We start from the raw sequence: 13863 nt of genomic DNA on the forward strand, positions 1-13863 counted from the left end.
GACACAGCCAATGTCCTGACCCAGAATGACCCGTTACCCTTCTGCATTCACATGATTAAAACGCAGGGTTAACGCTGACGATTTTCATGCATTCATGCAATTTTCATGTTATTTTCATGCATACACACATACGCATGAGTATGTACGTGTGAATGTGGGAGAGTGAACATTCTGTTCGGGAACAGAAGCTCGTTGGCAACAATCTGTCACTTTAATGAAAAGCGTGCAGGCTGTATGTGATGTGTGGATGATATATTATGACCAAATGCAGATAAATCAGCAACTTCTGCAGTTACACTTTGAAAACAATGACATGTTGCATCAACTGAAATAGTGTGCACATGCACACATCTCAGCAGGAGAGAGTCTATACTCGTCTTTTTGTCTCGAGCTCACTGAAATGATTTAATAACCCCTTCTTATTCTGCTTATGTCATGTCTGGGGGAAAGCAGGAAGGCAAGGGAGGAGATAAAGTGAAGGCAAAACAAAGTCAAAAAGTAAAGAGTAGAGTGAGGAACTTTGGAGGGATGGGAAGCTTTTCTCCCGTAATTGACACTGATATGAAGAGAAAGATATGTGAAAGACAAATGGAAAAAGCACACACGCAATCTGCAGGTTACAGTTAGCCCGCAGTGATATTCAAATATCACAGTCTATAAGAGGTCCAATAAAAAAGGCAAGCATCCAAGAGCCGATTCCACTAGAGTATCCCAGCCTCAGGAAGCCTCAGTGACTGACTCTCACTGCTAGTTTTTCATGAACGTCTCACATGTGAGCACACACAGTTGGAAGGATACCAACTTGTTTTTTTTTTTGTTTTTCTATCCCACTTTTTTGACTTTCATTTCAACTTCACACTCTTCCCAGTTTCGTCTTAATGATTGCACGACCTCTGAAAGAGACCGTGGGCTGAGTCTCAAATTAAGCCTATTATTCATTTTCTACCACTTTTTGCACCCACACCCAAGCCATTTAAAGTCTGCGCTGAGTAGCATCCGGCATGAAACTGAGGCTCCAACATTGTGTATAAAAATATAAATTCAGCAAAGAGGGTCACAAAGTTGACTCTGCAAACACAGAGCACACAAAATCTCCAGGAACTAGAGGCTTGCTTTTAGGGTGAAGACGTTCATGCTTTCAACTGAAAGTAAGGAAAAATAACTCCTGACTTTGCGAAGTGACCTTTACATCAATTTCAAGCTCTAGTTCAGAGCTACATCACATATGATAATTGTTAGGTCAAGTGTCACTAAAGACATCTGAAGTAATTGCTCCTAAAGACAGACATTTACTTCTTCATGGATCCCATTGCTCCCCACACTCTCCGTAATAGATAGATCCAGGACAAGGACACTATAGCATGCACATACAGTCTTAATGCACCCCCGTGCTGTGTTAAGCAATTGGTGGTTTTTTCTCTGTTTACCACAATACATAAAAAAAACTAAAAACAAACATGTAGTTCTTTGATTTGTCACAACATGTACATGCACACACCAGCCTGTAAATCAGCAAGGCTACAAGAGCTCACAAAGAAGGCTGAAATGACCAGACAGTGCCTAGAGAGATGTTTTCAGAAGGACACAGTTAAAAAGCTATGGCTGCTTTATAGATTCAATAAGTATCTTACACCTGTGTGGCTAACCACCATCGATCCATCATTCTGTGGAGCCCAATCCAATTTAGAGTGTTGAGGAGCCCCAGAGCCCCACAGCCTTATCCTAACCCAGGCCACAGCCGCCGCAAAGCCTGCTTACCTTCATCCCCTCAAGTCTGCGGGTGTGTCTGTGTACTTTTGTGTGCATGTGTGTGTACGCGTGCCGAGGGAGACTGCAGACCAAGCTAAACACCTTAGCTGCTGGCTCATGTTAAAGTGTGCTGAGCCAATTTAGAGGTAGGCCGGGAGAGAAGACGAGAGACAGAGGAAGCAGAGAAAAATGCAGGGAACTCCTGCCAGGACCTGAATTCAAACCCGAGAGTAGAGGAAGGAAGGGGAAAGAAAAAAAATTGTGTGCGACAAACGGTGGAGTAGACTGCAAGGCGTCTCCTAATCTCATTTTTTATTGTGCGGCAATCATTCTCATCACGACAACAAAGCACTAAAGCTTTATTCAAACTACTCTACAGTCTCATCACAGTCTGATATGGAGCACTCTGATATCGGCCATCTGATTTATCTGGCACCAACAACACAGCGATGCACTTGAAACTCCTCTGGTGCAAAAACTTGATGGTACCACGAATGCTCAGAGTGACCATTCAAGTCTCTCCCCTTCACCACTCATAACAATATCTCCTGGCGCAGATGTTTCTGTTTTAATTATCTTCGCTGCTCCGCTGGAGTGTAGCAACACCCCTGAGATCAATTATTAAAGGGTATTTAAAAGTATTTGTGAAAGTAAAAGCAGTTGTTTAAGTGCTTGTGCCGCCGACTAAACTTCATCACCTCCCAACAAAACAGAGAACATCCTGTGGGTTCCACTCACTCCAGCGACTAAACCCAGGGCAATTAAGGCCCGGATCTCTGGAGGATTAAAAGGGAGGGTAGGGAAGGGAAGTGGTAGAGAAGGGGTGAGGCAGGAGCGGTGGAGAGACTCCATACCAATAACAGGCAATTATGTATGGAGAGGGCCATTGCTTGGCCATGAGAGTATAGAAGAAGACAGCAGGGATATGGGATGGTAGGGAAATGAGGAGGAGTGTTATTTAGGAGGCAGATGGCGGAGAGGGGGAAATTAAGATGAATGGGCACTGAGAGGGCTGAGCTGGTGCTGGGGCTGGGCAGAGAAAAGTAATTAGCTGTGTTTGCTCTGGGAGGCTGGCAGTGAGTATGATGCCTGCAGTGACAGGCTAAAGCCTTGAGCTTTATTAGTCAACACGCCATGTCTGATGCTGCCAGCAGGGGGCGGCTCGGTCAGCAACCTTCCACAACTCTTCTTACCTGTACAACACCCCATAGGGTATCTCCACAACATGGACACTGAGCACCACCTCATTTCCAGTATAAACTGTAGTTCTTCTTTTCACTCTAATCCCCTTTTAATACAACATAGCTCTGGCTTGTTCCCTCTTATAGTTACTGACTCCCTCTTACACGCATTCTCACTCACTCACTCACTCACTCACTCACTCACTCACTCACTCGCTCGCTCGCTCGCTCGCACGCACACACACACACACACACACACATACACACAAACAAACAAACAGTCTTTCTTTTTTTTGCTCCCACATTATTCCTTAGTTTCACCCTCACCGACTGCCTCTATCTTTCTTCCTCACACCATTTCGCTCCATCTCTTATGTTACAACCACATCTATCTGTCTCTTTCCTCCCACCCTATATATCTCCCTCCCACTCGTCCCTTTCCAATCTAATTTCAGATAAGCCATAGCAGAACAACAGTGCAAGGCCCTTTATCATTGCCATCAATGATGTGGGTGGATTGAGCATGAATAATTTTATTCATGTGCGCCTGCACCCAGCCCACTGGGATTCCAATTACACGTAATAAGAGGTAATAGGGTTACAGTGTAATTTTTTAAGTGCCTCAGTAATGATTGTAGAAAACCTTTGACAAAAGAAGACTGTTGTTTATTTTAACAGCAGCTAAAACACAATATCTGTTCACAACTATGAATAATATAGAATGATTTAATTTGGCATAATTAGCATCCCATCCAATCTCCGCTACCTTGAAGTCATATGGTTAGCCTTTTTACATAAAAACATGAATATGAGGTTTCTAAATGATGATGAGGAACACTGAGCACCTGAAGTACTCTAAGCCTAAAGTGGCTTATATACAATTTGTGCCACCGCATTTAGTCTGTATGTTTGATCTTCATGCATGTGTCATCGCTCTTCAAACACATACAATTCAGAGGTCAGCCGTGACAAATTCAAAAACGAAAAAAATTATTCTCCCTAAGATTTAAGAATCTGAAAAATCCAAGCCGCATTCAAAAGCACAGGGTTGAACGTGGAATGCTGCAGTTACTGAACAATTTAGGAAGCCAATCAAACTGCACCACCACAACAGCCCACATACTACTTTGAGAATCTCAACCCGCACACAGCACTGCCTCAAACTCTTTTACCCATAGCCTTTCACACTTTCAGAAGGCACACATTAGGTCACAAAAAGACAAAGGGACAACTGAAAAGGTCATTGAACACACACACAAAAAAGGCAGGTCATATGAACTGTCAAGGAGAATTTGCAGTGCAATACATGCAAGAGTTGTTGAAGGCTGATTTCCAACAGCAGATAGAAGAGAGAGCTGAGCATGCTCGAGGCTTTAGCTGTGTGGGTTGTTTTAGTTTTACCATAGTTAACAGGCCTGAGAACCTGGCGGAAGGAGCTGGGGCTGATCGTCGGCTGCTGGTTATCTGTAAGGAGGGCAGTAGACAAATAATGCCGACGCATACAGCACTAAGAGTCATCAAAGAGATGATGAAGAGGCGTTCATCAACAGAAAATTGGCTGCGGAGTAAAGTTCATTAACATCAAATACAGTGTTTGAGGGCTCAGCTGTCTTTTGTCCCGTATGTTTAATTGGAAATTCATTCAAAACAAGTACAAATCCCATCTTAGATTTACAACATGCGTCTGTTCTTTCGATTTTTCCAATTCCTGGATTTGGATTCATGGCTGCCAGAAAAAAAAACTGACATCCAAACATCAAACAGTTGTAGTCATTTTGTCAGGTGGATGACTCTGGCATTGTGCTGCTCGCAAGCATGTCTACAAACAACAAATCAGTGTATTTTGCAAGTGACTGAGAATGACAGTGTATGAAGCCAAAGCACAGGAACCTGAGGAGGCATTAAAATCGCTCAACTTTTAAAAAGAAAACAAGAAAAAATTGCATCGAACTGGCAGGTTAGGACCAGAATTAATTATGATTTTTTTTTTTTTTTAAACACCTGATTGGAATAGGAACCTCATTTGAACAGATTTGCATGACATTGTGAGAACTGGGTTTTGCAGATGTCCCGCCATGGAGCTGCATGTCTCTGCTCTGCGCTTGTCATCTACAAACCAACAGTTCTTCTCTCATATCTCTATGCTGTCCTTTTCTCTATAATGTTGTAAAGTTCAACTGTAAGGACTTTAATGTGTTAAGTGTCATGAAATAACCTCTGTTGTGATTCGGCGCTATATAAATAAAATTGAATTGAATTGAATTGAGGTGCGTGTCTTTGTTTGCTTATAAGTGTGGGAGATGAGACTCACCTCTGGGTCTTGGTGCTCTCTTCCTGCGGTCTCTGAATGCAGCTCCTGACTGTAGGGCCTCCAGCAAACTATCCATCACACCTGTCTCATCATTCTCTGAAAAAAAGAAAAAAAAGAAAAAGGGACGTTAGAAAAAAGACAACAACAAAAAAAAGAGGTGCGGCATAGAAACAAAATCAAATAAAGTTTCTTTTCCAGTTGACTTTTGCCAGTCTAATGGCAACAATTTGGAGAACACACTTCATCACATGGACTGTCTTCAGTGTAGCCTTAAGTCACAGTAAAGTCACATGTCCAATATATGATTTAAATAGTTCCAAGCAATTCAAATAACACATCGGTCGGTAGGACAATTTACCATGCAAATGTGTAACTTGTGCTGTGTTCCAAATGGCATAGTTACGTATTAACACTCACTGTTTTGAGAGCGTGAGTCACACTGTCAAGAACAGAAACATGTATTTCACTACAACTAGCTGGACGATAACCTCAAAACGTTACAAAGAATAAGTGTGAATCGCTGGACACTTTTCAACCTAAACATTCGCCATCTTGCCTACGTAGAGAAAGTAAGGAATTCTCATATTAAGGTGTCAGGAAGCTGAAGCTTTCTCACCCAGTACGACCATACTGCTGCTGGACAGACGCCGTCGGTATGTTTATTGTGCGTGTTAAACAATGGGCAGGAAAACGGGTTCAATTCTAGGTAAAATAATTAGAGCCAGCAGATATGTTGGCAGGTGATGCATTCAAATGCTGCGGTTATTTCTGGTCAGTGCAGAACAGCAATGTGCGATTTGAGACAACACTACACTGTTGTTATTCTAGTACTACACAAGTAGGAGTCCTGACATGTAAGAGCAGTATTTGTTAGTGTACTAAGGAAAGTATGTCATTTGGAACACAGCATGGATGTTTGCAACCTTATTATGCTCAAAAATCATTGAAGGATATTAGCAAGCAATGGAGTCACATATAAAGGGTTGTTCAGTTCACTGTCAAGCTGGAATAGATACCTGCCCACGTGTTTCATAGTATTTAATGCTTTCGACTACAACATATCAAATCTTTGCTTTGTAGAAGCAAAGAAACTGGCAGAATTCAGATATGCCGAAGAAAAGGGAAAAAACTTTGCAGATATGACATTTAAAACCATGCCTTGTGTTGGCAGAGCAGAAATACCAGCCCTGACACCAGAGGCAAAATGATAGACCTGGACTATGATATGCAGTGAAAAGAGCCTCCGGTGGATGAAAAGAAAAACAGCCAGCAGGTACTCTGTATGGGAACGTTCAGGGACAACACTAACTGTCAATACAAAGTTTACACTGTGGTTGTCATGCAAATGTGAATGTGTGGGTGTTTTCTTTCAACACTGTTTCTGCGTTTCCCATAAATTCTTAATTTTTTTCCTTGCAAATGTAAATAAAGGTGTTTCAACTTGGCTAACTTCTGTACATTTCGTCTACTGACACCTGCACCTTGTTTACGTTCAACTGCCAGATTATATTCACATGTTGCCTATTTTACTTTTTTTTAGTTTGAACACTTCATAGCAGTTTTAAGAAAGTGCTATGGAACAAGATGCCTAAGAACAAATATAAATAAATGAGTGCAAAATACTGAAATGTAATGTTGAAGCAAATTAACATACATTATATTAGCATATTACTTTTTAAAAAGTTAAGTAAAATCAAACTTTCTCTCCATGAGTATGCTTCGAAAATACAGTCATGCCACATGCCGGTGCACGTCTGACATGTGTGACCACATTTCAGCAAGAAGAGAAAGCCCTCTGTGCGGCACAACTGCTCTGGTCATTAATTTGAAAGTCAGACATATTATTGTGCTCACTTTTTTCTTCCTGCCTTCTGTTCTAATGGTCCTTCTATTAAACCAAAAAGACCAACGATTAAATTTCATATAGATTTAATTATGTTCTAATTGTATGTAATGAATGCAAATTATATAATGAAATGATTTCTAAAAGACAAAAAGTCAAGATGTTTTATTAAACTAAAACACTAGGGTGTAATAGCCTTATTTTTTTTACATTTTCAATTTTTATTAAATTTGGTTATGACACACAAACTAATTATCTATTCTAATTATGTTTTCATTAGCATATAATCACCTGAAACCAAAAATAGTTTCCACTACCTTAGAATAAGCCAATAATATCTACTCTCTTCCATGGACCATGTTTCACCGCCATGTTTCTACAATAGCCCAGAAGGGACAAACTAAACACTGGTTCTATAAAGATATAAAGATCCTTTCACGTCTTTGGCAGGTTCCATAAATTATCTTAACCGCTTAAAGGAGGTGTGTACAGGGGGTTCAGTTGTTTGCATCCTGCAAACTCACAACTAGATGCCACTAAATCCTACACACAGCTACTTTAATATATATTGCATAAATATTTAAATGCAATTTAACACTGAATACTGTAACTTTGTAGGTACACGTCTCATTCATCAGGGTATGACGTGCTAGAAAAGTTGGTAAAACTTTATCGGCGTCATAGCTTGGCCAAGTTGTAGGTAGGAGGCCATTGCTCTGTTTAAGGTTGTGTGTGTTTTTCTCACTCCTTCATTTTGTCTGAAAAATTCCCCGTGGAACAATAACACACACCAAAGAAAATGACTAGGCCGAGGTCCTTGCGATGCTACCAGAACCTTTATGGGGCCAAAGGCCTTCACATTCTATAATAACACGTGGAGCTCTTTTTGAGAAGCACATAAATCAAAGTGCAAATTGATATGGCAATTCCATTTTTGTAATTTTGGTGACCAGGCGCAACATAACAGTGCAGAACATCACTATGTAAACTAAGGAAACAGGGGGGAAAAAAGACCAGAGTGTTACAAGGGAGCATACACTGTAGTCCCAAATGGTTGCCTTTGACAGAGTCCCAAGGTGAAAATATGCAGCCTCCCAAATATAATTATTTTTATACTCATACGCACTGACTTTTAAGTTTATTAGCTAATCCAATCTGATACAACAACTCTGCAGTAAATCTTTCCTCACTTTTTATTGCAATGTCACAGAGGTGTTTGAACAGCCCTATGCATGTAACTGTTCTGGGGGATTTAGGCTGTTATCTTAAAAAACATTTCTATATAATAATATCAGATCATGATAATAGATGGATTTTAGACAAAGGACCTCTTTCTATTCTTCTATGCATTCTTACTTTCTAATATTTTATGGGGTCACCTGTCAGGCCATGGTATGAACTAAACTAAAAAATTAAATAACCTCTGCATTGAAAAAAAGAGTGTTTATTTGCTGTCCATATTGCCATATTAGAGTGTAATAATAAGTAGTGTATCTTTAGTGGAGTGACAATGTAGTTTGGGAAACGGGTCATTTTAGGTATCTTTAAAAGGTCAAATAAATTTGGTGGAGGGCAGGAGCTGGTCCACAGGCCGCTATTTGTTGCTGTATAGTAAAGTAAGGATGTCTCTCATAAGGTATAAAAATAAATACACGGTTTTTTTTTAAAGATAAAACAAATGGCACAAGTATATTATAAGAAGTATATCTTCCCATCACACTGTGATTGATTTAGTCTGCTGCTTTGAGACTGGCCAGCATAAAAGATTGTAACCCAATTGAAATCTCTTTATTACAACTACAACTGATAAAGCTATTGCTCTTAATAAAATATATGATTTAGTTATAAGACAAGTATTGACTTCAAGTCAATGTTTGTGATATATTCAAACGGACCATTGTGACTGTTATTAAATATTAAATTAATTGATCTTGATGAAAACAAAAATATGAGAAGTGTCCATTCCTGTACTCAAACATAATCAAAGCCCTTCACTTGAGTACATATATGAGTGAGGACACTGTTTTTTATGTGAAATTACTGCAGTAAAAACTATCAATGAGGGCTGAGACTGCAGTCACTGATTAGCCTCTTAGGTGAGCCACATCTGAAATCCCTACATGTTTTTCTCCTGAACTCTTTCTATCCGACTCTTTCATGAGACATTAACCATGACCAATCGCAATGTACCATGATTTTTCACACATACAGAAAACCTTCAAAAAATGTTAATCGGCTCGGCAGAACACGTTCCCTTTACATCAAACCTCCTCTGCACTCGACCTTCTGTATTGAGGGCAGAGGATCTCCATGGTAGCAGGCTGTGTTTGTGCAAAAGCCATACACTAAGTTGCAAACACACACAAAAACTCACTCGCAAACATAGTGTACACATAGTGGCCGACTTCTCTGTCTGCCTGCTCCTATGTGTGCATTTGCTGTGCTTCTATTTTGCAACAGTTGCACTCCTCCTCTGGCTGATATGTGCCTAGTTCTTCATCATTACACGGAGCGGAGAGGCAGCTAAAATTTCTGAGCAAAAACCAACTCTCTTCGACGTCCAAATTTGTCTCCGCTGCTGTGGCAATTCATCACAGGCGGCGAGCTCCAGACTCACTGTGACACACACAGAAATACAGAAAGCACACAGAAAACAAGCAAAAAGGAGCATATCAATCTATCACAACCTGCAGTGTGTGCCTTCATGTGTAGTACTCCGTTTGACTCCAACTCACAAGAACATGAAACGTTTTGTGTGCCTCAGGAGGCGAGGTAAAACGAAACCCAGTCAGATCTCCTGCCTTAGGAATATATGGGAGCAAAAACAGTCCAATGTTATACATCAATCAGATGCAACTCAGACAGGCCGAGACAGAAAACGGCTTCATACAATGTAGACAAGAGGTGCTTTCAGACATCCCCAACTCGAAAAATCATAACACATATTTATACTCACACCCATATGTTCACAAACTTGTGGAGTGAGATCATAGACATGTCACATGGATAGTAATGGATGAGGTAAACATGGCAGTGGAATATTAGTAAAGCGAGCAGCTGTGAAATGGGTTTGAAACAGTGATTCAGCTTGTGAGAGGTGCTGTTGTGGAGGATGTGGTGAGAGAACAAAGACTGTTGAAAAGGACGGGACAGTGAAGAGTGGTATCCCAGCTCTAGCAGTGTAGTCACTGATTGGTGCTTTGATGTGCACAATTTGCCTGCCTTTTTCCATCCGGCTGCGTCTGGTATCACAGCTCTCATGGCAGGTGTGCAGTGAGCACACAGGCTTTTGCTTTAACTTTCACAAAAATGAGGACTCTCGAAAGCCAGCCTCGTCCTCACTGATGTCTATTTAAAGAATAGTAATCGCGTCTACCTTGTGTTCACAACTTCTTCAATGCAACTCTATAGTTAGCTCCGAGGCTCACGTTTTAGTGGTGAAAGAAAGCAGGAACTGACAAGGCTTAACTGACCTCTTCGCTGGGAGAGAAGAAAAACGTGTGGAGATGTGTAGTTGGAGGTCAAATTTAGATGTACAAATGTACAGGTCAAATCAACAAGAAAATAACAGCAGAAAGGGGTTTACTCTGCCACAAACAAAAGAATAAACTCGGGGAGCAGAATCGAGACAATGCTGAATCTGCACCGCTGGGAAAAAGCTATCGTTATCCTCCTGTCGGGAGTGAAACTTCAATCACCATCTATTTAATCAGAGCCTTTTCGGACTGCTGTTTTCCATTTTCTGGGCAAGCTGGCTGTCTGTGTGTCGATGTCTACTCCCTATTCAGACCCGGACTAATGTCTCCCGCCACTTCACTCAACAGGATGTGGCACTTATCATCAGGACGATGGTCCAGTGTGTAGCAGAGGTGGGCCAGTGCAAGGCAAGAAATAGGGTCAATTGGGCTGAGATGGAAAAGCTAAGGAGAGAAAATTACATGCCTGAGAACAATGAATGCAGACCCACCACTGTGTTCCCTTGGACACTTTGAAGACAAATGGTGCAATAAGAAAAGTCAGCCCCCTTTCTCTATTGAATACAATCTGTCGCACTTCACTGATACTTTCAGAAGCAAGTAATCAAGCCTTTCTCTAGATGAAAAATAGGGATGTGTTGGGTTCAACACAACTCGAGGAAGATTACAGAGCAGCACACCGTGGACATTTAGACAAGGTGCTCACCTTGTCTACAGGGAACCAGCCCACAGTGGATTCTACAAGAGCACATATCTGCAATTTCAAACAAGCAGTTTAAGTATAAGGAATAAATTAGTAATCGATCATAAAAATCTATCGGACTGTGATCGCTTTTCCTTATTTCCGCTGGTTTTTTTTACCGGCAATTGGTTGTAATGCGTTACCCCGTCAAGAAGGTGGCAGTAAAGCACCAAAACACTATCTGCCAGCCGCCATAAATCAACATAAGGAAAAGAAGAACACCTTACTACCAGGCTCCAGAGCTTTGCCGGGGAAAACTGTGTGGGGCTATGCGATTAGTTGACAGTGCGGGAATAGTCCATTAATAGCCCATTATTTCCCAGCGATTTTCGAAGCGTATATCTGCCTGAAACGCCCATCCCGATAATAAACTATATAAAATGTGAACCCAACTATGTGAACACTGCTGTAACACAAATGCATGGTACGGAGCCCATTACTTTGCCTACACTATCAGTACAAGAACATACAGATTTTCATACTAGCTCCGACACCTCAAATAGATTTTTCTTTCTCTCTCTTTTTCTTACGCTTCTCCGTTGCTTTTAGCATTTTTGCATGCAGAGTTGCATCTCTAGCTGTTCTTCTATTTGATGTCTTAATAGTTCATCGCTTGTAGCCATGTAGGGAATGTTAAATAAAGCTCTGATGTGTAATTTGTCGCTTCACAAACATTCCTGCTCCCGGCCTACCCTGGGAGTTAATGCAACAGATTTGTCATACACAAGGCAGGCGCAGCTAGAGGTGGTGGAAAAAAACACCTATTCAATCTGAATTTCAATCTCTATAGGATTCTATGCAAATGCATGCAAGCTAGTGCTTCCTGCTCTCTCACACTGCCAGAACACAGTGATGACGAAACCAGGCTGCATACTATGGCACAGGGAGAAGCCTAGTCTGTGGCAGGTGAATAAGGCAGAAGGAGACGAGAAGGAAACTGGGATAATCTCCCATTTTAGGAATGACAAGCAAGGAAGGCTGAAAACCAAACTAAATGCTGTAGATACCTGTAGTAGGTTAAGACGCTAAAATCCATTTTGATCATTTCCCCCACAAAACCCTCCCCCTTCCTTCGCTGTCTCATTGCTGTGCCCTTCAGCATAATGTGAACACACAGTCTCTCTGGGGCTTTTTAGGGAATTGATGGATAATCAGATGATTACACAGAAAATCTCCATTGAGGACAATCCTCCCTGACAAACAAAGAGAAAGCTCTTTAGTTAATAAATAGGCTGAGAGACAGACAGTGTGAGCGACAGAGTGAGAGAGTGCGTGAGAGTGAATGAGTAAATCCTGTCCAGGGTTGGCAGCACAAAGCCAAATCTCTCACACATATTCATTTCATCCGAACAGTGTGTGTGTATGTATGTATTTATGTGCACATTGCCAGAAACGTAACTTCTTAGATATGTCACAGAGTTTGCCTTTAGCTTTATCTTAAATTGAGCGTATCTAAAGAAATTTCAAGCTCGAGGCATGTTTGTATAAGCCTTTCTGACAAAATTTGGCTGATTTTCTTTTTTCTTAACTACTTTTCTAAAATGAAAATAAAAAGTTTGCAGCGAAATATTACTCAACACACACTCACAAGGGGAGGAACTCCAAGCTGTCAGGCTGAGTGATTTATAAACTAAACATGCAAGACTTATTCAAATTCACATAGGGACACCGAGTACCCAGTGCAAATAAAGCATATCGAAGTCCTTTTTTGATTTATCAAGTGGATGTACTATAATTGTTCTCTGTGATAGCAATGAACAGAAAAATAATCGGAATGCCAAATTGAAAGCAAATTGATTTAAATGAAATACAACTGTAAAAAGTTGTTTATTAATTGAGTTTTTTTAAGGGCAGCTGCCACAGCTTTGAGTTTATGTGGATAGGTTATTATTGTCTGGACAAAGCAGCTTTTGCACATTCTTTCCTACAAAACTACTCAGGCTAAGTGTTCAGATGAGAGGAATGGCCCAATCTTGGTTAAATGTCCTGATTGGGCAAAACAACATTGCACCACCTTGGAAACTATCAAAGGACAACTCAGAGTCAAAAATAACAGCAAGGTTGTGGGCCTTCTTACAAATAGTATTGTGTGTATTATTGTAAACATAGAAAAGGTAACGCATATAACTGTAACATCCAAATCATCGCACACTTGGATAATTTGTCACACTTCAAATATGACTCGTTGGCCTGAAATTATGGTCCAGCTAGAAGCACGCTCTTGACATATAGTGCCTGGCAATAACAGAACATTCACGACCAGTGAACATAACATTGGACATAATCAAGCCTCCCTGACATAAACAACCCATACAGCACTGCCCTATGTGAGCTAGTTTCTGTTTCGCTTTAACTAGTGTTGGTATTTTAGATAACCAAAATATGCCAGAGGGTGAGATACAGCACACACTACTAGACTAACACGCAGTCCATAATACTGCTCATTAATTTCAACTGGACATGGCCCTTTGTTTGGATGAGCCCAGCACTGTACAATTTCAGACAATCTGTGGCAAATGGTGACGAGTGAAGGGTGCCCAGACCAGAGTAAAGGGAAAAGG

At 40.8% G+C, this 13863-nt stretch overlaps 1 protein-coding gene across 1 annotated transcript in view; it reads right to left on the reverse strand.

The window, feature by feature from the left end:
* The window catches only part of LOC138620524 (protein diaphanous homolog 3-like), a 154529-nt gene that overhangs the window by 46441 nt on the left and 94225 nt on the right, over positions 1 to 13863 (reverse strand). The window contains exons 25-26 of the mRNA XM_069697797.1: positions 5242 to 5337; positions 4332 to 4394 (exon numbers count right to left, since the gene is read on the reverse strand). Of these exons, the coding sequence (XP_069553898.1) occupies positions 4332 to 4394; positions 5242 to 5337 (159 nt within the window). The remainder of the gene's footprint in view (positions 1 to 4331; positions 4395 to 5241; positions 5338 to 13863) is intronic.

The sequence above is a fragment of the Brachyistius frenatus genome, unplaced genomic scaffold (assembly GCF_029030835.1).
Source record: "Brachyistius frenatus isolate BFR_SWC_R1_liver_20210118 unplaced genomic scaffold, ASM2903083v1 Contig_24, whole genome shotgun sequence".
Lineage (NCBI taxonomy): Eukaryota > Metazoa > Chordata > Actinopteri > Embiotocidae > Brachyistius > Brachyistius frenatus.